Source organism: Myotis yumanensis, unplaced genomic scaffold, assembly GCF_028538775.1.
Source record: "Myotis yumanensis isolate MYYU_CA2020_CCGP unplaced genomic scaffold, mMyoYum1.0.hap1 SCAF_4, whole genome shotgun sequence".
NCBI lineage: Eukaryota > Metazoa > Chordata > Mammalia > Chiroptera > Vespertilionidae > Myotis > Myotis yumanensis.
The window spans coordinates 44,368,250-44,391,173 of NW_027223755.1; the positions used below are offsets into that span (position 1 = coordinate 44,368,250).

General features: G+C 41.6%; 1 protein-coding gene across 1 annotated transcript; it reads left to right on the forward strand.

Moving 5' to 3' along the window:
- Positions 1–298: 298 nt before the first annotated feature.
- On the forward strand, positions 299–20,921 carry ATP6AP1 (ATPase H+ transporting accessory protein 1). The gene is made up of 7 exons (XM_070411711.1): positions 299–303; positions 1,733–1,773; positions 3,934–3,995; positions 5,480–5,715; positions 13,722–13,772; positions 16,765–17,005; positions 20,617–20,921. The coding sequence occupies exons 1-7, from the start codon at positions 299–301 to the stop codon at positions 20,917–20,919; spliced, it is 939 nt and encodes a 312-aa protein (XP_070267812.1). The 3' UTR covers positions 20,920–20,921.
- Positions 20,922–22,924: the final 2,003 nt, after the last annotated feature.

The following is a 22,924-nucleotide window of genomic DNA, read 5'->3' on the forward strand; positions in this document are numbered from 1 at the left end:
TGTCAGTGAACAATATAGAATGGCTAAAATTAAGCAGACTGACTACCAAATGTTGCAAGAATGTGGAGCCACAGAAAGCTTATCCACTGAAATTGATTGGGAGGTTTTTTATTGTTGTTTTTGTTTGTTTTGTTTTTAGTTAAACTTCTATTACATGATAGCCATCTACTTCTGGATATTTATTCAAGAGAAACAAAAACATATTTCACATAAACCCCTGTACACAGCACTTCTTACATCTTTATTTGTAGTAGCCCCAAACTAGAATCATCATAAATGTTTACCATTTGTATAAAAAATGCGGTATATCCATACAATTAAATATTTATTAGTAATAAAATGGGATGGAATATTGATGCATGTAACAGCATTAATGAATTTCAGTCATTATGTTAAGACTGAAAGAAGCTAAGCTCTAAAATATGTTATATGATTCTGTTTATAATACTAGAAAATGCAAACTAATCTAAAGTGACAGAAAGCAAGTCTATAGTTGCCTGTGGCTGAAAGTGAAAGGAACATCTCTCCATCACTAAAGTGCATGGGGAAACTTGGGATGTCTCTTTATTGTGGCAGGTGTAATGGGTATATGCTTATGCCCAAATGCATCAAATTGTACACATAGAATGGAAGCATTTTTTTATACTTAAACTATGCCTCAGTAAAATTTGTAAAGTGAAACAATAATTTCATGCCTGCATGAATTTATTAGTAATGACATCATGGTTACCAATTTGTCATCTTCATAAATTCTTATCCAATGTAATAAAGAGGTAATATGCAAATTGACTGTCATGCCCTCACAAAGATGGCTGACTACAACCAGGCTGGCAGGGGGGTTAGTGAGGGACGACCAAATGACTGAACAAGCAGGCTGCGTGGGGTGGCTAGGCCGGCAGGGGTGTTAGTGAGGAACAACCAAACAACTGAGCAGCAGGCTGCGTGGGGTAACCAGGCCAGCAGGGGGGGGGCTGTGAGGGGCAACCAGGCTGGCAGGGGGGGCAATTTGGAGCAACCAGGCCTGCATGGGGGCCAGTAAGGGGTGACCAGGCTGGTAGGGGGGCAGTTAGGAGTGACCAGGTTGGCAGGGAGGGGGCACTTAGGGGTGAGCGATTAGGAGCCAGCAGTCCAGGATTGTGAGAGGGATGTCCGACTGCCGGTTTAGGCCCAATCCTCGAGATTGGGCCTAAACCGGCAGTCGGACATCCCCTGAGTGGTTCCAGATTTGAGAGGGTGCAGGCTGGGCTAAGGGGACACCTCCCCCCTCTGAGCATGAATTTTGTGCACCGGGCCTCTAGTTAGATAATAAAGATTGAGTTGCAAATTGAATGGTGCATTTAATTTGTAATTGGTTCCATATAATTCTAAAGCACTTTTCTATGACATAGATTTAATAACTCTTTAGCTAAAATTATGTTTTGCATATAGATCATGATATGTAATATATGTATTTCTCTAATTGTAAACATATTATGAGTTTATATGATAGTTCATACATGTAGCATAAAATTTCACTGTAAAATATTTTATTATGTTTTATTTCTTTGAAGAACATATATTATTTTTTAAACCATAAATTTATTGTTAAAAAGTGGATGTTTTTGGCAGGCTAAAATTCTGCTTTTTACTCTGAAAATTTATAAGCTGAAATATCCTCCTTAAAACTTCACATAAAATCTGAAATGTAAATATTTGTTCAGCATCTTTTAATTTCATATTTTTCTTGTTTCAGCTCTCGAACATCTTCAAATAAAGAAGTGGTTATAAAGAGTGGTAAGACCTACAGTTGCTCTTATGATTCCTTGGGGGATTGAGGAAGGGCTTTGAATGTGATGGCCTTCCCTGAACACTGGTGCTTGCACCAGGAGTCTCTTCTATGAAAATCTCTTAAACTTGTGTATTCTAAATTATGAATCAAAAGAGGCTCAAGCCTGGTATATTTCACAGTGATTAGCATGTTATTATCACTCTGATACCCAAACTGGAGCCGAAGGTCTTCCCGGGATCATGTCTTTCAAAGTTGAATAATAAAATCATGAACAAAAACAACTAATGAAACCAACATTTATTAGAAAAAGCCAGTCCTGGAAAAGGTGTAGCTGGGGTTCCAAGAACAGCCCAGTGTCCGGAACTTCCTTTCCATGTTACAATTGGGAGTAATTTAGTATCCAAGCGAATTAAAGTCTAATAGTCCATGTGTGGAAGCCCACATGGCCATAAACCAAGTGGACGCAGGGATGTGCTCTCCTGCCACAGGAACGAACATCAGGAACCCATTGCATGCCAGGGAGAAGAGAGAGAACAAGAGGAAATGCGCAACTTTTAATTTAGGGGGTGGGTAGTCTTGCTAGCTCTTAATTGGTCTTTTCAAAGAATTCTGCCTTAGCAATATCCTTTGGATTGGTTTATGTGCTGTCAGAGCACGTAGCAGGAGCCCTGCATGAGCTCTGGTGCTCTGAGTTGTTCTGAGTGGCTATGAGTTTATGTATTTTTAAAACATTTTTTTATTTGCCCTAACCGGTTTGGCTCAGACTGAAGGGTCCCAGGTTCGATTCCGGTCAGGGGCATGTGCCTTGGTTGCGGGCACATCCCCGGTGAGGGGTGTGCAGGAGGCAGCTGATCGATGTTTCTCTCTCATTGATGTTCCTGACTCTATCTGTCTCCCTTCCTCTCTGTAAAAAATCAATAAAATATATTTAAAAAAAAATTTTATTTTACTATGTCAGGGCTGGTTCCTGCTTGAACCCTGCCCACTGTACTAACTGTTGGGAACTTAGTCCCTAAGTTCCTCCTTTATCCTCTGCTTACTAGTAACAGGGTTGGGCCTGAGCCCCTCTGCCTAGGGCTGGACCTCCTGGGACGCTGGGTCTTACCCGAAGAAGCCATGAGAGGTTGTGGGTATATAAGAATGAGTCTTTATTGCTGAAGCCAGTGGCCATATAACCATCATACAAGAACAGTTCTCACAGCAAAGTCCATACAGGCAGGCAGCCGGACACCAGCTGGTAAATGCATATCTTTCCCATAAAGCAGCATTAGTCTCTGTACTGTAGCTGAGCAGCCACACGCTGCCTCCTAGACTTACTGTCTCACATCATAGTGGTACCTGACCTCTCTGACTCAGCAGCTTGTCCTGTCTCTCCTGCCCTGCTGCTCTCTCTAGCAGACTTCTTCTCACTCCATCCTCAGCCGACTCTAGCCTACTCCAGCCAACTAGCTTGTCAGTAACCTACTTTTATTTATTTTTCTAAAATATATCTTTATTGATTTCAGAGAGGAAGGGAGAGGGAGAGATAGACAGAAACATCAATGATGAGAAAGAATCATTGACCGGCTGCCTCCTGCATGCACCGTACTGGGGATCGAGCCTGCAACCTGGGCAAGTGCTCTCGACTGGAGTCCAACCTGGGACCCTTCAGTCTGCAGGCTGACGCTCTATCCACTGAGCCAAACCAAAGAAGGCTTCGTGCCAACAGTGACATCAATCATATTGACTACAGAAGGACACAGTGTACCATGTGTCCTTTACCCACTCATGGTATCTTGGCCTGATCAGAATTCCCAGGCTCGGAGTCCTTGGACATTCCAATTAGACTTATGCTCAGAGTGGCCCTTGGTCATTCTAATATATTAATAACAAGGCCTTAATGCTCCGACCGGCCTTGACTATCCGGGGACCTGGCATGGTTCCCACATAGGCATTTCTGCCTTGTTATTGATTATCTATACGCTGCTGTCTTAACAACATCCATACATTTTAAAGTTCGTGTTATCGGGAGTACCCTTCCTTCCCCGCCCTGTTGGGGTGCTTTAGTCTATTTCCTTTTCCGTGGCCCCACCCCTGTCTACCTAGCTTCCTTCTGTCCCCTCAACTGATTTACATGAATCAATTGATGACATTCAGCCTTTGTACTCCTCTCATTTATTTGATAGATCAACAAAATAATGGAGATATGAAACCAATCCAGAATTTCACAACAATACCAGTCACACAGGTATGGATATGTTAGGAAACTAAATTATGTCTTTAAAAATTTTAAGCATTTCAATCAGGTCAGAGCCACTGTGAAAATAAAAGTAATTCTATTAATAAATAATATTCTGCTTGAGCTTTGGGTGGGAAAATGTATTATGGTAATCTTATAGTTGAGAAAAACTAAAGTTTCACTTCTCTTACATATTTCATTACAATAGTTAGTTTTACTTTTTTTTTTTTTTAGTTAGTTTTACTTTTGTTGCTTTCTAGAGGGAATCACTATAGGACCATTTTATCTTTGGTTACAGACAAGCTTGCATTGCTGCTGACTGTTAAATTTTCTCTTTGTACTTACACTGGAGGAATTGGTATGGAGTAGTTATCTAGATAAGTGGATCTTCTTTCAGATATATCCCTGTCTTTGTGACCTCCAGAGTCAGGTATGGAAGTGCTTTGTCTTAGGCTTCCTGGAAATCAGCAAAGGTTTCATAAGAATTAAAACAGTGTTAGAATACTAGTTTGCTAGTTTATGTATATTAAGTAATCTGGAGCTGGCACTGTCCAAGACAGTAGCCATTAGCCACATGTGGCATTTTAATTTAAATTCCAAAGTAATAATGCCAAGTAAAATTAGAGGTTAAGCTCTTTAGTTGCACTGGCTACATTTCCAGCGCATTATACCACACCAGCCTTTGGACAGTATAGATATAGAACACATCCAGTATTGGAGATTGTTCTGTTGGACATAATGGTCTGGAGAATTATGCTTGATTTCTAAAAACCTCTTGTTTTCTTTAACATTAATTTCTTTATTTAAAGTCCTACATTATTTGGGTTCTTCTGATATTATTTTCTGATGAGATTACTGCAATTATCATGACATGATGAAGTTTTTAAATTAATAGACTTAAGTTTACAGAAAAAAAGTGGACAAAAAGTATAGAGGGTTCTTATATACCCTCTCAATTCCTCCCTCCTCCAATTTTTCCTATATTTAACATCTTTCATTAGTGTGGTACATTTGTTAAAATTGATGGGCCAATATTGATAAATTATTATTCATTAAAGTCTATAGTTTACACTAGGATTTATTCTTTGTGTTGTACATTCTGTGAATTTGAACAAATATATAATGTTATCTATTCACCATTACAGTATTATACAGAATAATAGTTTCATGGCCCTAAAAATCTGCATCCCTGCTTTCTGCCCCAGCAAGTGACGTTTTAAAGTCTATATTGATAATGTTATTGGAAAAGTTGGGTTTTTGTTTGTTTGTTTTTTAATTTGGTCTTTTCCATTTTTGGTGCTTTGTGGAAATGGGTTCATGTACCTTTCAAGTATACTTATCTTGTAAGGCTTGCTATGATCTGGTCCACTTATCTCCTTTGCCTCACAATAATATGGATTCTGGATAGAGAGATCAGTTTCAATAGTTTGTGAATTAGCCCTTTTGCTTCCAGAAAGCATTTTATCTCTTATTTTGTTTATTTGGTTAATTAGGCCCCGAACTACAATCTGAGCAGACAAGGGCATTTAGTAAAAGAACCTTGGAATGCATTCAGCCATGACAGCCCAGTTAATGTCTCCATGGATGGAATCCCTTGCATTCTCTTTTGGGCCAAAAGAATAACAATTAAGTTTAAGAACCAGATCTGGCTGGACCTTACAGAGGAAGCTTTTGGCCAGAAGGCAACAGTGGATGCTACCAACTCAAATTGCAGTGAAGAAAGTGCCAAGTAAGTTGACCATTTCATCAGATGATGCCTTTTCGGTGATTGTAGTGTATTAACTGGACCGTCCAGTTTTCTGTCATTTCAGAACAAAGAAGTAGGTTCCTTTGTATATGATCTGACACATCCATCAGGAAATTTTTAATAATCTACAATGAAGACCAAGTCAGAAATTAATTTTTAAAAATGTGTTAGTTTTTTGTCTCAGCACTTTTCTTCTGAATCCTTTAGCTGATTATTACAGTATCTTGTGGGAAATCAGGGCTCCGAAAATGAAAGTTGTCAAATGCATTCTGAAAAAGAGAAAAGGATTCCAGGCATATCACTTCCAAATGTGAGATGTCAAACTGTGTTGGTCTCATCAGGGAGGAAATTTGATATCACAGGGCAGAATCATTCCAGTGGGTGAAAGGAGAAGACTGATCCTCTATATACCCAGGAGAGGAGTTGCTGGATCCTGCTCAGTTCTGAAGCTGTGGAACATGGTCTGTTTAAAAATATGCTAGGGTACCTTTAAATGGCCAAATGTCAGATAATTCTTTTTTTTTAAATGAAATTTATTGGGGTGACATTGGTCAACATGAACATATAGGTTTCAGGTGTGGGTTACTATGTTACAAGATCTTTATATTGCACATGTGCTCACCACCCAAAGTCAAATCTTCTCCCTCCTTCTCTCCCCACCCGCTTCCCTCTGGCAACCATCACATGCTGTTTGTGTTCATGAGTTTCAGTTTTATATCCCACATATGAGTAAAATCATATTGTTCTTACCTTTTTCTGACTGACTTATTTCACTTAGCATAATGTTCTCAAGGTCCATCCATGTTATTGCAAATGGCCCTTTTTCATTCTTTCTTATGGCTGAATAGTATTCCATTATGTATATGTACCACATCTTCTTTACCCAACACTCTATCTTGGGATACTGGTTGTTTCCATTTCTTGGCCACCGTGAATAATGATGCAGTGAACATAGGGGTGCATATATCTTTGCAAATACATGATTTTGAGGTTTTTGGGTATATACCCAGGAGAGGAATTGCTGGATCAAAAAATTGAGAACAGATAATCCTTTAGGACATTTCAAAATGATTAGAATAATTACATTTGATTTGACATAAGCAGATTAAACAAATATGCCTTTAGAGGAGGAAATCAATTGCCAATGCCTTTCTCTGCTTTTCAGTTGTCTAAGCAAAATTTTTTGCTTGTATTTGTTTTGGTCCAGGGGGAGGAAGTCTGGCATGTCCCACTTATTTCCTGAAAATCTTCTTGCTTTCAATATTTACTGGTATAATGGAGGATTTTGGAAGATTCTGTTCTGGTCTGGTTTAGATGGGCAGAATGCTTTATATAAAATAAACCATAACATACTGTATGTGTGGTCTTTTTATATTTATGTACTTTGGCTGAAAACACTTTTTTCTTGAACTTCAAAAATTCTTGATGTTGGGTAAAATGGCTTATATTAATATAAACTTACAAGTTATATTACAAGTCTTAGTAAGTACCTTGTTACTCAGAATAAAGCTCTTATTAGGGAACTATGGAATTGTAAGCATCCAGGGTCCTCCCAGATTTGTTGATTCTGTTATAGCTGACTATCAGAGACTCCAGCACTGCTGAGAGTTTAGGAATCTTTCCTCAGGCGCTAGTCAGTTCCCTACAGGGCTTGTTATTGGCAGTCAGCTGCTCAGAGAGAGGCTGATTGCCTGGGGATGTCTTGCCTATCCATGTCTGACTGACCCTCCTTGATTCCGTTTATTCTGATCTGAGGCTATTTGTGGGGAAGAACAGAGCACCATCGGATTTTGCTGGGCTTTAGAAACCACAATGATCACTGGGATCCCACAGAAAGAATGAAAACTTGGCTTCTAACCCGAGTTCTGCCAGTGAGCTCTGTGACTTTACAAAACTGGAGCCACCATAGAATCACCATCTGTGAGATGGAGGTGATGGCATCTATTAACTAACAGCCAGGAGCACTTATAACCATGGTCCAGGTGTCCTGCACGGACTTCACAAGCTTGATGTTTGATATTCCTCACAGTACTATTGCCAATAAGTCCCCGAGTCACAGGTACTATTATTGTCCATGTTCCAGATGAGAAAGTCAAGGCATCTAGAGCTTAGAAAACTTGCTAAGATTATACAGCTTATATGGTAATAGGGCTGGGGTCTAAAACATCTTTAATGATGACATTCAACCTCCTTGTTCTTGGCCCTACTTCTTAAGGTAGTGAAAATCAAATAAGGAAATATATGGATAAGAACTTTGAAAACTTGTCAAGTGTTACTCAAAGTATCTTATTTAATAAAAGCCTAATATGCTGAGTGTCTGGTCATCTGGTTGTCCATTCAACCAATCAAAGCGTAATATGCTAATGATATGCTAAGGCTGCTCAACCACTCACTATGACGTGCACTGACCACCAGGGGGTAGACCCTCCTGCACGCCCCCTACTGGGGATTGTGCGAGTGCCCTGACCAAGAATCCAACCTCGACCTCGTGTTTCATGGGTGGATGCTCAACCACTGAGCTACACCAGCAGGCCTCATGTTCTTTACTCTGCTCGGAGCATGTTAACAGCTTTCACTAAAACCAGGACTGCTGGAGAAAATTCAAGTGTCAGAAGCGTGGGGGCTGTTGAGCTTCTCCCTCAGGAGAGGAGGACAGCGATTAGGGCATCTCAGCATGGCTTTGCTTTAGCAGCGGTTCTCAACCTGTGGGTCGCGACCCCTTTGGGGGTTGAACGACCCTTTCACAGGGTCGCCTAAGACCATCGGAAAACACATATATAATTACATATTGTTTTTGTGATTAATCACTGTTTTAATTATGTTCAATTTGTAACAGTGAAAATACATCCTGCATATCAGATATTTACATTACGATTCATAACAGTAGCAAAATTACAGTTATGAAGTAGCAACGAAAATAATTTTGTTTGGGGGTCACCACATGAGGAACTGTATTAAAGGGTCGTGGCATTAGGAAGGTTGAGAACCACTGCTTTAAAGTTTCCTTGTGCTTCTTTGTAACCATCACTCCTGCCCTCCCACCTCTCTAGGTAACCACTGATCTGCTTTCTGTCATTACAGACTAGTTTGTGCTTTCTAGAATTTTATGTAAATACAATCATATAGTGTACGTTCTTTACCTTTAGCTAATGATTTTGATATTCTTCGATGTGGTGCATGTATCAAGGGTATGTTCCTTTTTATTGCTGAGTAGTATGTATGTCATATGCATATACCACAACTTTTTCATCCATCCACCTCATGATGGAAATTTGTTTTTTTCTCCTCAGAGTGGAATAGCTGGAACACATAGTAGGTATATGTTTAGTTTTTCTTTTTTTTAGTGTAAATCAAATTTTATTTATTTTTTCCATGCAATAAACATTAATATTTCAAGAAAAACTATTTTAAGAATAATGTTACATGCTGTTTAGTTTTTAAAGTAACTGCCAAACTTTTTTAAAGTGGTTGTACCAGTTTCCTTTCCACCACCATTGTATGAGAGTTCCAGTTACTTCACATCCTCACCAACACTTGGTATGGTCAGTGTGGAACTGTAGAGAAAATATTTTTGTTTCTGCATGGCTAGTAATTTTTGAACACCTTTTACTGGAACTTGGGTGAAAAGATAAGCCTCAGGCTAGTAAGAGATTTTCCTCCTTAGAGGAATGTGTTTACAGGTTGCTGGGGTCCAACCCCAGCAGGTACAGGGATCCCAAAGGTGTGGACGGAGTCGGTGAAGAAGGAATGACACAGAGACAGTGTTCAGTTGATCATCATAGCCAGGTTCTATCCAGGATCTCTTGCCATGTTCTGTCTAGGTTCTCCAGCCAAGTTCTGTAGCCAGGTTCTGTCCAGGATCTTTTGCCATGTTCTCTTGCTAGGTTCTGTCTCTAGGTTCTGTGTTCTGTTGTCTTGTTACATCTGTATTTATACCAGTTGATTTTAATCCTATCAATTGCTATTCCAAAGATTAGGGCATTTCTTATCTCCATTCCAGGGAGTAAAGATTATGTAGCTTAAGCGTGATTGTTCATAGTTAGTAGTTAAAGTGATTAACTACCCGCCTGGTACTTAGTTAAGGGGTTTTATTCCCTCCCTAACCTCAGGGAAGAATCCCTACCTGGGGAAACAACCTTTCTCGGAGAGGTGACCTTGGTTAAAACACATAGTGCCAAGAAGGGGAGCAAACATATTAAGAACAGTATGCCATATATGCCAGGTCCCTTGAAACATATGCTGTGCAGATGTTTCTTCCCTGCAGCGACTGTGTCAAACAGCAAGGATGGACCGGCTCCCGGCAACAGGTCAAGTAATAATAAGCTCAGGGCTGTGGAGACATTCCAGGGCTTGGAAACCCAGAGAGGCTTCTGATCTTCCCCTTGGAGACATACATTTACATACCATGGTTTTGGACCTGCAGCCATTTGTCCCTTTTTATAATTGATTTTTTTTTTTTTTGAGAGAAAGGAAGGGGGAGAGAGAGAGAGAAACATTGCTGTGATAGCGAAACATCGATTGGCTGCCTCCTGCACACTCCCTACCAGGGATCAAGCCCACAACCCAGGCATGCACCCTGACCAGGAATTGAATGGCAACTTTTCTGTGCATGGACGATGGACACACAACCCACTGAGCCACACTGGCCAGGGCAGCATTTGTCTTTTTTCCCCTCTAAAGTATATTTTATTGATTTTACAGAGAGGAGGGGGAGAGGAAAAGAGAGTTAGAAACATCGATGAAAGAAACATCAATCAGCTGCCTCCTGCACGCCCCCTGCTGGGGATCCAGCCTGCAACCAAGGTACATGCCTTTGACCAGAATCGAACCTGGGAGCCTTCAGCCTGAAGGCCAATGTTCTATCTTTCCACTGAGCCAAACCGGTCAGGGCCCATTTGTCTTTTTTATGTTGAACTATTTGCTCCCATCCAAAGACTAATGAAACTCACCTGCTTACATTCTGTGGTAGATACCTAGGAATCTTCCCTTCTCTCTTCCCAAAGAAACTTTTTGGCACCAAGGAAGCAGATGTGTCTCTCCTCTCTCAGGAGGTGCTGCGGGACTGCTGCCACTCTCCTATGTAAACTCCCAGATTCATAATGTTACAGGACAGGAACCAGGCCCAGAGCATGTTTGCCGCGGGCTGGCCAGTAATGTGGGGGTTCTTGATTTTGTGCAGGAAAGATTTCACAATATGAGTCCAGGTGATTTTGAGAGTACTTTCAGTAAAGCTGGGACAGTGAAACAAGGGAGGTCTTAGGATAGAAGAAGCAACAGGCAGGACTGCTTTGGTTCACTGAGAAGTCAGAGTAAGGGAGGCCTTGGAGACAGGTTCAGGGGGTTAGCCTGGGATGAGCTGCAGCTGCCCAGTGCTCCCCTGGTTGCAAGACCCTTAGAATTTAGGAGATGCATGCCTGAGAGGTGAGAAAAGCTTGGGCATGATGCTGGGAGGGAGAGCATGCTGGGGTCCTTCATCTTGAGGGTTTTAAAGCCTGGGAGTTTTGGGGAGGATCTCAATAGAATATTCATCAGCTTTATGCTGATGCAGCAGAATGGGATTTACTCCCCAGACTTCATCGGTTCTTAGGTGTGCTTGGCACAAATGGCACTAATTGGACTTTTGTTATTTATCTCCCTGAGTAGGATGATTTAAGCTATTTACCCTCTGGTTGGGGAGAAGTGCAAACCATTTACTCTTAAGTGTCCTTGGTTAGAGAAGATAGGATTTGGTTATTTACTAGATGACTGTAAATTGTGTGGCTGTTTAACTGTCTGTCTCAGTTTCCCTGTTCCGCTTGTCCTGGCTTACTAGCCTGTCTCAGTAATTCTGGTGCTCCTCACCTGCATTACCAATCCCAACATGTGCAGGGTGATATATGGGTCTCAGCATGTGGTCAGGGGGAAGAACTGGGTTAAAAGGGAACCAATGTGGTTATTGTTATGCATAAGTAATAATTTGCCTCTGCTCTAGGAAATCTCAAGTTAACTTTCAGGAAAATGTGAATAAATATAGATATTAAAAACTGAAGAGTAGAAAACAAACAAAAAAACAAAAAAAACCCTGAAGAGTAGATATTTTTAAAAGCTTGAGTCATTCTTATTACTGCACCATGGTATCTTATAGTGGGTTTATTTTATATTTTCCTGATGACTAATGATGCTTAGCATCTTTTCATGTACTTACTGCCATTTGTATATCTTCCTTTATGAAGTGCCTGTCTTTTGACCATTTTTAAGTTAGGTTTTGTCAGTATAACAAATGTCTAAACCTGTAAAGAATTTTGATGACAGTTTACTTGAGCTAATTTGATGACATAAGCCGGGGAACAAGATCTCGAATGCTCCACAAAATAACAGCTTTGCAGCTTCTTTGAAGCATTTGAAATTGAGGGAAAGTAAGAAAAGTTCCAAGGAAGTGGGGGGGAAAAAGCAAAGTGGTGATTGAATTACAGAATCCTATATAATAAAAGCCTAATATGCAAATTGTCCCCTCGGGCGGTCATTCAACCAAGAGACCGGGAGTTTGACCGCTTGCTATAACATGCACTGAACACCAGCGGGCGTCTCGGAACATGGCAGGCATTGGTGACACGCTGCGACCTCTCGTTGGCTACCTGGGGCAGGGGGGTGGGGGGGGCAGTGACAGGGACAGAGGTGTGGTGAGAATGTGGAGTGTCTGCGGAGCTCGCTCTCACTCCCCCTGCTACCCTCCCCAGGGACACCAGGACTCGCACGCCGGGGAAGCCACGCACTCAGGTGCTGAGTGCCTGTGAGGAGCCCATCCCACATCCACGTGGCCTCTTCTGGGTGAACCAGGCTGCAGCTGCTGGGACCACAGGGGCCAGTAGGGCTCCCTGTGGGTTCGCGCAGGAGCCGGTCTGTGAGGACAGCCGGGAGAGAGCGCACTGCCCACCCACTTCTGTGTGGTGCTGCTGGGCAGCCCAGAGGCCCATGTTGCGCCCCGGCCTATGGCGTTCGGCCACGCTCACTGCATCTCCACGTGGAGACTCAGGCACCGTGACTCAGGTGGAGTGGGGCGTGCGGGGGGCTGGGGGCCCAGGTGCTGCCCAGGGCTCAGAGGTCAACTGTGACCTGCCCTTCCACACCAGATGCTTATGCTTTGATCGCTGGTTAGGCCTAAGGACAGCACCCGTGCACGAATTTCATGCACTGGGCCTCTAGTATTTAATAAGATTGTGTGTTCTCTTGAGGATGGTTACACTTATTTCAAAGTTGTATTAACCTAGATCAGTGGTTGGCAAACTGTGGCTCTCGAGCCACATGCAGCTCTTTGGCCCCTTGAGTGTGGCTCTTCCACAAAATACCGACTTCTACGCATGGGTCACGAAGTTTCAATCGCACTGTACGTGCGCGCCCATGTGTGGTATTTTGTGGAAGAGCCACACTCAAGGGGCCAAAGAGCCGCATGTGGCTTGCGAGCCGCAGTTTGCCAACCACTGATCTAGGTGCACAGAAACAATGTACAGGGCTTACTTAAGGCAAAGATAAACTTTTTACTAACAAGTTATATGCCCAGGGCATGACTGCCCACCTTGGCCGGCCCAGTTAGGAATTTATGATCAGATTACCCTGTGAGGTTACTTTCCATAGAACCCCTTTTTTAGTGCATAGGTTGTCTTATTATTGTTGAGTTGTTAATGTTATTTATTGTATTCCAGATACAAATTCTTTATGCATATATGTTGTGAATATTTTCTCCCATTCTTTGGCTTGTTTTTTTTTCTTCCTAATGATGTCTTTTGAAAAGCAAAGTTTTTGAATGTAATAAAGTACAACTATTGATCTTTTTTATGGTTCATACTTTTGTGTTTTTTCAAGAAACCATTGTCTATCCAAATTTGCAAAAATGTTCTTCTATGTTTTTCCTACAAGTTTTTTAGTTTTAGTTGTTACATTTAGGTCTATGATTTATTTTGAGGTGATTTTTTAGTATAGTGTGAAGCGCTATATTGTTTCTGTTTTCTTAGGTTGTCTCTGAAATTTGACGATGCCGAAAATCCCAAAGGTCTTGAGATAAGGTAGGTATGGATACCACTTTGGAGTTCTATAGGTTCAGCACTTCAGGTTAGCTCCATGTGATTTATTCATTCAACATGTAAGTACCAAGGGCCTGCTCTGTGCTAAGCAGTGACATGTGAAATGTCACAGCTACCTAATTACCTTGAAAAGCCGGTGGTGTTCTGTGGTGGGATCTTATAGTCATGCTTTCTTTAGTTTTTACTAAAGCATTTGTAGTTTCCACATTTAGGGACCTAGAGAACACATGAACACATGAATGTGAGAATGTGTAACCATTTTCACCTGAGCAAAGAATAAAATATATTTAAAACTCCAAGGGCTAAGGCTCCGGTTTGAAGTTATTTTCTGTATGGCTCTTTACAGTGAATCACACATCATTTAATGATCATGAAAAAGTGTCTGTTAGCTGAATCCCCCAGTGGACAGTCAGCACAGCCCTACGTTTTTCTGTGTTTATGTATGGAAGGATATATCTGCCAAAAGTGATTTATCTAAGCAGTTGGGAACTGTTCTAAGGAAGGGGAGAGGGCAGCAATTTTAAGGGATTGCATTTTTTCCTTATAAAAATACTAGAGGCCTGGCTCACGAAATTCGTGTGTGGGTACGGTCCCTAGGCCTGGCCTGCGATCCAGGCCATCTTACCCAGCTACCCACAGCGGGCCCCGCCCCCGCCACCCCCCATCCCCCAGTTCCCTGTTCGCTATCACGTGATCGGTTCTTGATGGCCAGGGGAAGGGACCGAGAGGTTGGCTATTCCCACCCGCTCGCTGGCCCTGCCCCAGCAGTGGGTGACCATCAGGTGATTGGAGCATGCCAGCTCGGGAAAGGGACCAAGAGGTGGTCAGTATGCCTCATAGTGACTGCTCCAGAGGTCATTCTGGTCGTTCTGCCACTAGGGTGAATTTGCATATTACCTTTTTATTATATAGGATAATGTTCCCCTTCCTGTAAGACCAGGCTTTCAGTGGAGGTAGTGGCTTTGTCTTTAACATTACTTGCAAAACCAACAGAACTTGTTAGGAGCAGTTTTCCTGGAGCTGTGTTCTATGAACTACTCCTGGTCTGTGAAAATGTAAGATTCCTCAGAAGAGGCATTCTTTGGTCAGACATGTTTGAGAAAGACTGCACACCATGTGCGCCTCTTGGAGACTCACAGTGTAAATATGTATATAGATATGTATTTTTTATTCTCACCCAAGGATATGTTTTTATTGATTTTAGAGAAAGAGTAAGGGAGAGAGAGAAACATCAATGTGAGAGAGAAACACCCACCAGTTGCCTCTCATATGCACCTCGAGTGGGTATCAAACCCACAACATAGGTATATACCCTGACCAGGATTCAAACCCACACCTTTTTGGTGTATGAGACGATGCTCCAGTCAGCTGAGCCACCGGCCAGGGCTAAATTTGTATATGAAGGTTCTGTGAAGACAAGCTCCTTAGGAAGATGGTTGTGCTTGGTGACTTTGATTCACCTAGTGTTTACCACCTTCAACTTTGGAAAGCTCTCTCCTCAGAACACTTGTCTGCATATAATGGAGCACCAATGTTTCACTGCCCATATTGAGGTAATGCATGCCACTACCTTTCAGAGAAACTTTATGAGAAAAATAGAATCTCACAACATATCTAAACACATATACGTATCTGTTTGATATAGAAATGAATATTCTTTTATTCAAATCATACTCCCCCCCCCCCCAAAAAAAATAGCTTTCTGACTGTTTTATTCCTGATGATAAAGATATATGGCAGACACTGTCAGTACCCCATCCATATCCCCTTGGGTGTTTCCATTTGAGAGCACTATCGTCCACCAGCTCTACTTTCAATTGCCAATCTTTCTTTGTCTGAAGGTTTCCTCTGGCCAATCAGACCCACCGCCTCCCCTCCCTACCCCAGAAGTCCTCAGCCAGTGACTGACAGGTGTAGAAATATCCCAGCTCCCTCACCTTCTGGTGATAACTCACAAGCATGTGTTCCCCTTTGGAGCCCGACGTCCCAGTGTTCCCCATAGGCATTAGGCCCGTTGCCCACGGTGGAAACTCGCTTGATAATGAGTCCTTTTGGCTGCCTTCCATTCTTTTTTTATTTCTCTTCTCTCCGTTCTCCATCTTTTGAATGACTAAATTACCAAATTAATTTTGGACCACCTTCCAAAAATACTTCTTGTATTTATATTCTTGTCTCAGGGTCTGCTTCTTATCAAGCTAAGACAAGGTAATAATACATGTCCATAGATAACAGAAAATTCAGAAAATATTGAGATATAGAAGATGAAAGTCATCCATAACTCAACCACAGCTATAATCACCATTAACATTTTTGATCATGTATTTTTTTATGTGAAAAATGATCACAGCAAATGTACATTATAATGTGTTTATGGCTGGAGAATATGCAATTCTACAATAGCTAAGAATCAGGGCTCTTGTCTGCAGATTGAATTCAATGCCCAACTCCAATACTTACTCTCTGAGTGAACTTGCACAAGTTATATATTTAACCCCTCTGTGTCTTAGATTCCTCATCTGTGAAATGAGGATAATAATATTATCTATCTTTATTGTTGTAGTGGAGATGAAGTAAGATGTATATGAAAAACATAGAGTACTCAACACAAAGAGCCATTACTGTTAATTTTGATCATTATTTCTTTGGCTAATTCTATATTGATGTCCACTTAAGTTTTTCTCAACGTTTTTAGCAATAATAAAATCAAGTGTTAATTCCAAAACAGAAAAAAGCCAATATTTTTGTGTTTTTCCTTTTGTAGGAATTGTATTGCTACAACTGGGGGGCTGCCTGGTCTTTTGCTTTCATTCCCACCCAGCAGGAAGCTCTTGTTCAGAACCATGCCAGACTCTCTCTTTGAGCCACTTCTTCTATCTGACAAAAGAGGGCGAGATTGCTCTGTTTATAGATGATGTTCTGTGTCAGCAAGTTTAAAAGTGCTTTGGGGGTAATACTGTTTTATATTTGTTTTCAGATTCACTCTTACCAATTACAACAAGTTTTCTCTGCAGAGCTGGTTTAGTTTGCACCGAGTTGAGATTATTTTTAATAATTCAATCCAAGCAACTTTTAATGCAACTGGCATATATGCTCCGTCAACTTATTCCTACCACTGCCAGCACGTCAGCAGCCAGCAGCAGTATGATGCCCTCTTGCTGCCCAGTGACATGGATGATATGTCAAGCCTGTGGGAGGTCACTTTCATTGATTTCCAGGTAATAAACTATTATACATGCTCCTGCGTGTTTTGTGCCAAAGAAACTCAGTATTTGTTTGAAAACACCTGACATAGAAACATAGGTGTTAAGGGAAAAAGTGGAGTGGATACGTTTAAAATAGTATTTCTTTTTCTTTATCCTCCAAGTCTAACGTGAGAAATGGAATAGGAAGTCTTTCCTCTCCCTGCATACTCCCCATCCCTCTTGATTTTACATTCAGGTTTATCCATTCACTAACAGATTATCAGTGAGGAATGCCAGCAATCTAAGCCCCAGTGAGGCTGTGGCCCAAAGCCCAGTCACTGACACTTCCTGGAGTGAGAAGCCCTTCTAGGGAAAGGAATTACCAGACAATTATTTTATTTCCTTCAGGGAGTGGAGCAGTGATCCTAACAGGGCAGATAAGAAGTATATCTATAGTGTGAGTGACAGCTTTGGCAGTTAGCGTAGGAATGGAGCTGTCAGCCAGGGAGTCAAAAATATCTCAGAGATCCTCTTGAAAGTATTTGGGGAAAGGCATGGGGGCATAAGAGGTTCCTTTTCACCACCAGGATCTCAGGCTCAGAGATGTCTGTCAAGTTCTTTTGTCCTGTTTACCTGTGAAAAAACTTGTTCTTGCAACTCACTGAAATAGCAGGCAGGGTTGTCCCTTTTCCAATCTTTCACATATATATTTACCCCCTCCCCCAGCTTGGAGAGGAATGGTGTTGATGAGAGGTGATTTGGCATAGGGAAGGAGCTTGCATTTTGGAGCCTGACAGTCCTGGTTTCCAATTACTTCTCAGCAACCTGGGCAAGTTACTTCACCTTCTCAATTTCAGATCTATCTTTAAGGATGTAAAGAATTCATAGCCTAATATATGTAGCAACACCAGGACCATGTCAGGCGTGGATTAACAATACTACTTACGAGTCCCATCTGTGTGTCAGCCTGTTGCAGTTATTTTTCCAATGAGGTGACTGGAGCACTGATTTGCATCATTTTTCAAAATGACATAACTGGTAAATGGTAGAGACAGAATTTGAATTCTGGACTGTTTGGCTCAAAGACACTTTAATACATATTAAACATATATTTAATCTATTTAAAAATATATACACACACACACACACACACACACACACACACACAGTGTGTGTCCTTTAAAAGAGAAGCAGGCAGAAAGGGCAATGAGGTGGTAATAATGAAAACAAGGAATAACTCACACAGTTTCACCTAATTAGAACAGAGGAAGTGACTGATTTTTACAAAAATATATTTTTATTGATTTCAGAGAGGAAAGGAGAGGGAGAGAGAGATAGAAACATTAATGATGAGAGAGAATCATTGAGCGGCTGCCTCCTGCATGCCCACACTGGGGATTGAGCCCACAACCCCGGCATGTGCCCTGACCGGATATCGAATCGAACCATGACCTCCTGTTCATAAGTCGATACTCGACCACTGAGCCACACCAGCTGGAAAGAAGTGACTGATTTATGCCTCCACTTTGTTCCAGAAAGGACTTAAGATGACTCATACACATACTATAATAAACATAACTTTGCAAAATAGGCAAAGACATGAAGGTTAAAAAAACCAAAGGAAGAAAAGATCAGTTAAATCTGGTGAGGTTGGTACACAGAACCACAAGATCATCTGTGCGCCCTGGCTAGAGGAGGCTCAGTCATTTGATCCTGAAGCTTTGGAGCAGCCAGAATAAGAAAGACTCATCCAGTTACGTGCTCGCGGGGTCCATGAGACTACTAAAAGTGTGTGTGTGAGGAGTCCGTCCGTCCCTGGTGCTGTGCAATAAATAGGTGCCAACATTTTAGACAGCAGCCTTGGGGTGAACACAGCAATCTCCAGTCCAGAAAATGGATGAAGAACATATCTTTCAGGCAGTCTCTGTAGATACTGTTTGATCCAACCAAGTCTTGTTAAGAATGACATGGCAGGCAGTGTGAGGACATTCTCTTGGGCTAGAGTTGCAGCATCAGTGAGTCCATCATTTGTAATTGAGGAGCTTGACTCTTCCGGCGCTGATCTGGAGACTGGCCACTTTACCTCTTCATTGAGGGGCAGGCCAAGGGTCGCAGGAGCCGGGCCAAAACTCTCCTTCAGAAGCTGTTTTGGATTCAGTCTGGAGCACAGACAATTGGACGAGCAAGGCCCTTAAGGTCTGTGGCATGATGAGTGGCTACAATCACTTTAGCGTGGAAAAATGCTACCGTGCCCACTTACATCATAAAAATGAATTTTCAGTAAAGCACTCATGGACAATTCAATTTCCTGATGTACTTCTTTAAAATTAACTAGGTGACTGAGTGAAGGGACACAGTGCAGCGTTACGTTATAAAAGCCAGCTACATGTGGGGCCGCCTTCCACGAAAGATTGCTCCCTTCAGAGTAGTTGCTCTGCAGCCTTGTTTCTTTCATTGTGATAGTATTTGGATGTCAGGCCAGTTGTTGATTCGAGCTCTTCTTGTTCCAACTAATTAAACCACTTCATTGTGCATATGGGGAAGCTTTCCTTTCTATTCTCTGGGTAGGATGCAAGGAAGGACTGCTATACAGCTCTTCCAGAAACAGTACCAAATCGGTAGGGCACAACAGATAAAGAGGGAGAGGTAGTGATGGGAGGGAGAAGAGACAGACCACACCAGGAGTTAATGGGGTAGTAGTAAGCTAGGAAGTGACTCTGAAGCCAGACTGCCTAGGTTTGAATTATACCTTTACTATACGTAATGCCATGTGACTGGGCAAGTTACTTAACTTTTCTGTGCCCCAGTCTCCTCATCCATAAAATAGGACTAGAATAATAATGTACTCACAGGCTCCTGTAAATATTAAGTGAGTTAAGGCAGCATTAAACCTTAAATAACTGTTAGCTTTTATTATTTTCTGTTTTATGTCATTGGAAATCATGTTATCTTCCCTTAAAAGAGTCTTCCTGTCTAATTTCTATCAACAGAATCAAAGGTAGACGAACTAAGACTTAGAATCATTTGTGAAATTTATACTAAAACATAAAATTTGAGTGTGTTTGAATTTTAGAGACACTACAGCAGTTGTGGTTTTAGGTGAATGAGAACATTTCTTAGAGTCTGATTAAAAGACATTTTATTTTAGATCCTTGGAATAAAGGTTTTATTTCAGAGCCTTGAATTTCTTGAGCTTCTTAATTATGGCAGTCATATATCCTAGAGGAGTTTCTGGGTCAGTCTTGATTTAAAAGTCAGTTTCACTGTCCTGTAAGCACACTCACACTTTTTAGATCATGGGCTTAAATTATTTCATAAATATGGGGCTAATTAGTGGTCCAGAACCCCAGCCTGACTGGGAAATATATCTTAGGAGAAAATTTGTCATTTCAGCTCTTCTTTTTCTTTTTTTAAAATGTATTTTTATTGATTTCAGAGAAAAGGGAGGGAAATAGAGATAGAAACATCAATGGTGAGAGAGAATCATTGATCAGCTGCCTCCTACACGTTCCCTACTGGGAATCGAGCCCGAAATTCGGGCTTGTGTCCTTGACCGGAATTGAACCCTGGAACCTCCAGTCCACAGGCTGATGCTTTATCCACTGAGCCAAAACAGCTGGGGTGTCTTCTCTTTCTCCTGACAGATCCAAGGCTTTACCATGAATGGGGCACAGTTTGCCAAGGCCCGAGACTGTGCCTCTCCCTTCTCACCAGCTATTCTGATTGGCCTGGCCATGTCCTTGATCCTGCTGCTGGTTCTGGCCTACGCCCTACACATGCTCATCTACCTGCGGCATCTGGACAGGCACTACGATTTCATCACCTCTCCGGCCCACTTCCCCCAGCTGAAAGCTCCAGATGCAGCAGAAGAGAAGGAGCTGCTGAGGAGCCAGGGAGTTGAAAGCTATGAACTGAGAACCCAACAGATCTGCAAAATGTACGTGTAGTAGCCCAGGCATCCTCTCCTACGAAGTCCACAGGGGGCTTAGAAAGGAGTTGTTTCTATTCTGTGTTGTTGGACTTCTGATGTACAGTTTTGACCAAATGGCTTGATTTTTTAAAAAGTAAATACATGTAAAAAATACATAAGTATCCACTCACCTACTGAAGTAAACTTGGGGCAATAAAAAGGAATTGTCAGGAATCCCACAAAGATAAACGTGATGGTTCATTGCCCCAAAGCTACCTTGAGAGCAAGCGGATGTTTGAAGCTAGGGAGAAGAAAAACACACAAAAAACACACCAATGCAATATGAAGAAGGGAAAACACTTGTTCCTTCTTGCCTGTGCCAGTTTGGATGTGATAAGTGTAGAAATAATAAATCCAAGGTTATCTGGAAGATCTGAATTTAAAATACTTTGTAACATAGTTTGCATTTTTCATAAATTATGTCACAATTTTGTTTTGAAAATTAGTCTTTTTTTCTCATTCATACACTGTTTAGTGGGACTCCTATCAGTATAGTAGATCACTTTATTTAAGGGTTTTTGTTTTTTTTAAGAAACTAAGCTTTAAAAAATATATGTATTTTTATTGATTTCAGAGAGGAAGGGAGTGGGAGAGAGAAACATCAATGATGAGAGAATCATTGATCAGCTGCCTCCTGCATGCCCCCTACTGGGGATCAAGCCCGCACACAACTTGGGCATGTGCCCTGACCAGAAATCAAACCGTGACCTCCTGGTTCATAGGTTGATTCTCAGCCACTGAGTCACACGAGCCGGGCTCAAAGGTTTTCTTGTCACTTATTTTGCTATTCAGAGGAAGCCCAGTTCAATCTGTGAAGTAAGGGTAGTAATCCCGGTAGCATTTTTACCTTTTCTATCTGGTTGTGATGTGAAGGTTCACCCTACTTGTCTGATTTAGACCTCCATTAGCTCCCCTGGGTGCCACTTGAAACAAACAACTGAGCTAAGTAAGGACAGTGTATTTGCTAGGCAAACACAGCTTCAAGGCAAATCCCCTGAACCCACTTCCAATGAGATAGTATCCCCTAAACTCTTCTTTAATAGGAAATCTGTTGCCACTACTAATCTTCTGTCTCCCATTTTCTTCCACATGGATTTCCCCATAATCTTTTTCAGTTCTTTGCAGATACTGGAGATTGGCTCACTCTGCATCTTCACCAAAACCTCTCTAATAGGCCTTCTGTGTTAAAGAGATCTTAACTATAAAAGGTACATTGCATTTCCCTAACGAGGTTTCTATACATGACCTTGCTTCATCTGATACCCTCGCACAAAACGTAGACTGCAGATAGGAACAACGTGGGAAGCGGCGGTGGGGCGGGGCGGGGCAGGGAGAGGGTGGTGTCAGGCACAGGGAAATTGGATCTTCAGGGCAGTTGTGCAGATGGGTAATCTAGTCTCAAGTAGCAAATGACAATGGCTGTGGGATTTCTGATAGAACAGTCTCATGTTGGACTTTCTTCTGGCTGCATTCTTGATTGTGAATATAGGTTTGGTTCCAGCCCTCTCAGAATTCTATAAGCTCCTAAAACTGTATGGAGAATTCCTTTCTGTTTTAATAACAGAATTTAATTAATTCTGTTTTAATAGATTGTGTAGTCTACAACCAAGAGTCTTGATTTATGTACTTATTAGTACAAAAGATGATTGTAGGGAACAGACCTTCAAGAAAATGGGAATCTTGGATTATCTGACTCTGTTTGACTTAAAACCAGTGAGGATTCTGTTAGCATTAGAGAATAGAAAATTGATAGCCCATACCATTCCTTAATGAAATAGATTTGCACTGTGGTCGCCTTGATGGTCCAATGGTGGTACAGATGGCTGCTGTGTTAGGTTATAGGCCCATGAAGAGTAAACATAATTTACTGTTCAAATAGGGGGTCACTTTTGAAAGTGAAAGGGAGTGTCAACAATTGCAAGATAAGATACATAAACAGGATGGTGCCACACAAGTTGGGATATAAAATCACCCCAGGTATG

What these genes read in the sequence shown, in the direction of transcription:
- ATP6AP1 (XM_070411711.1), top strand. An exon ending in AGAAGTGGTTATAAAGAGTG is followed by an intron (nt 1,774 to 3,933) that starts GTAAGACCTACA and finishes TTTATTTGATAG; the next exon opens with ATCAACAAAATAATGGAGAT. An exon ending in TGCAGTGAAGAAAGTGCCAA is followed by an intron (nt 5,716 to 13,721) that starts GTAAGTTGACCA and finishes CTGTTTTCTTAG; the next exon opens with GTTGTCTCTGAAATTTGACG.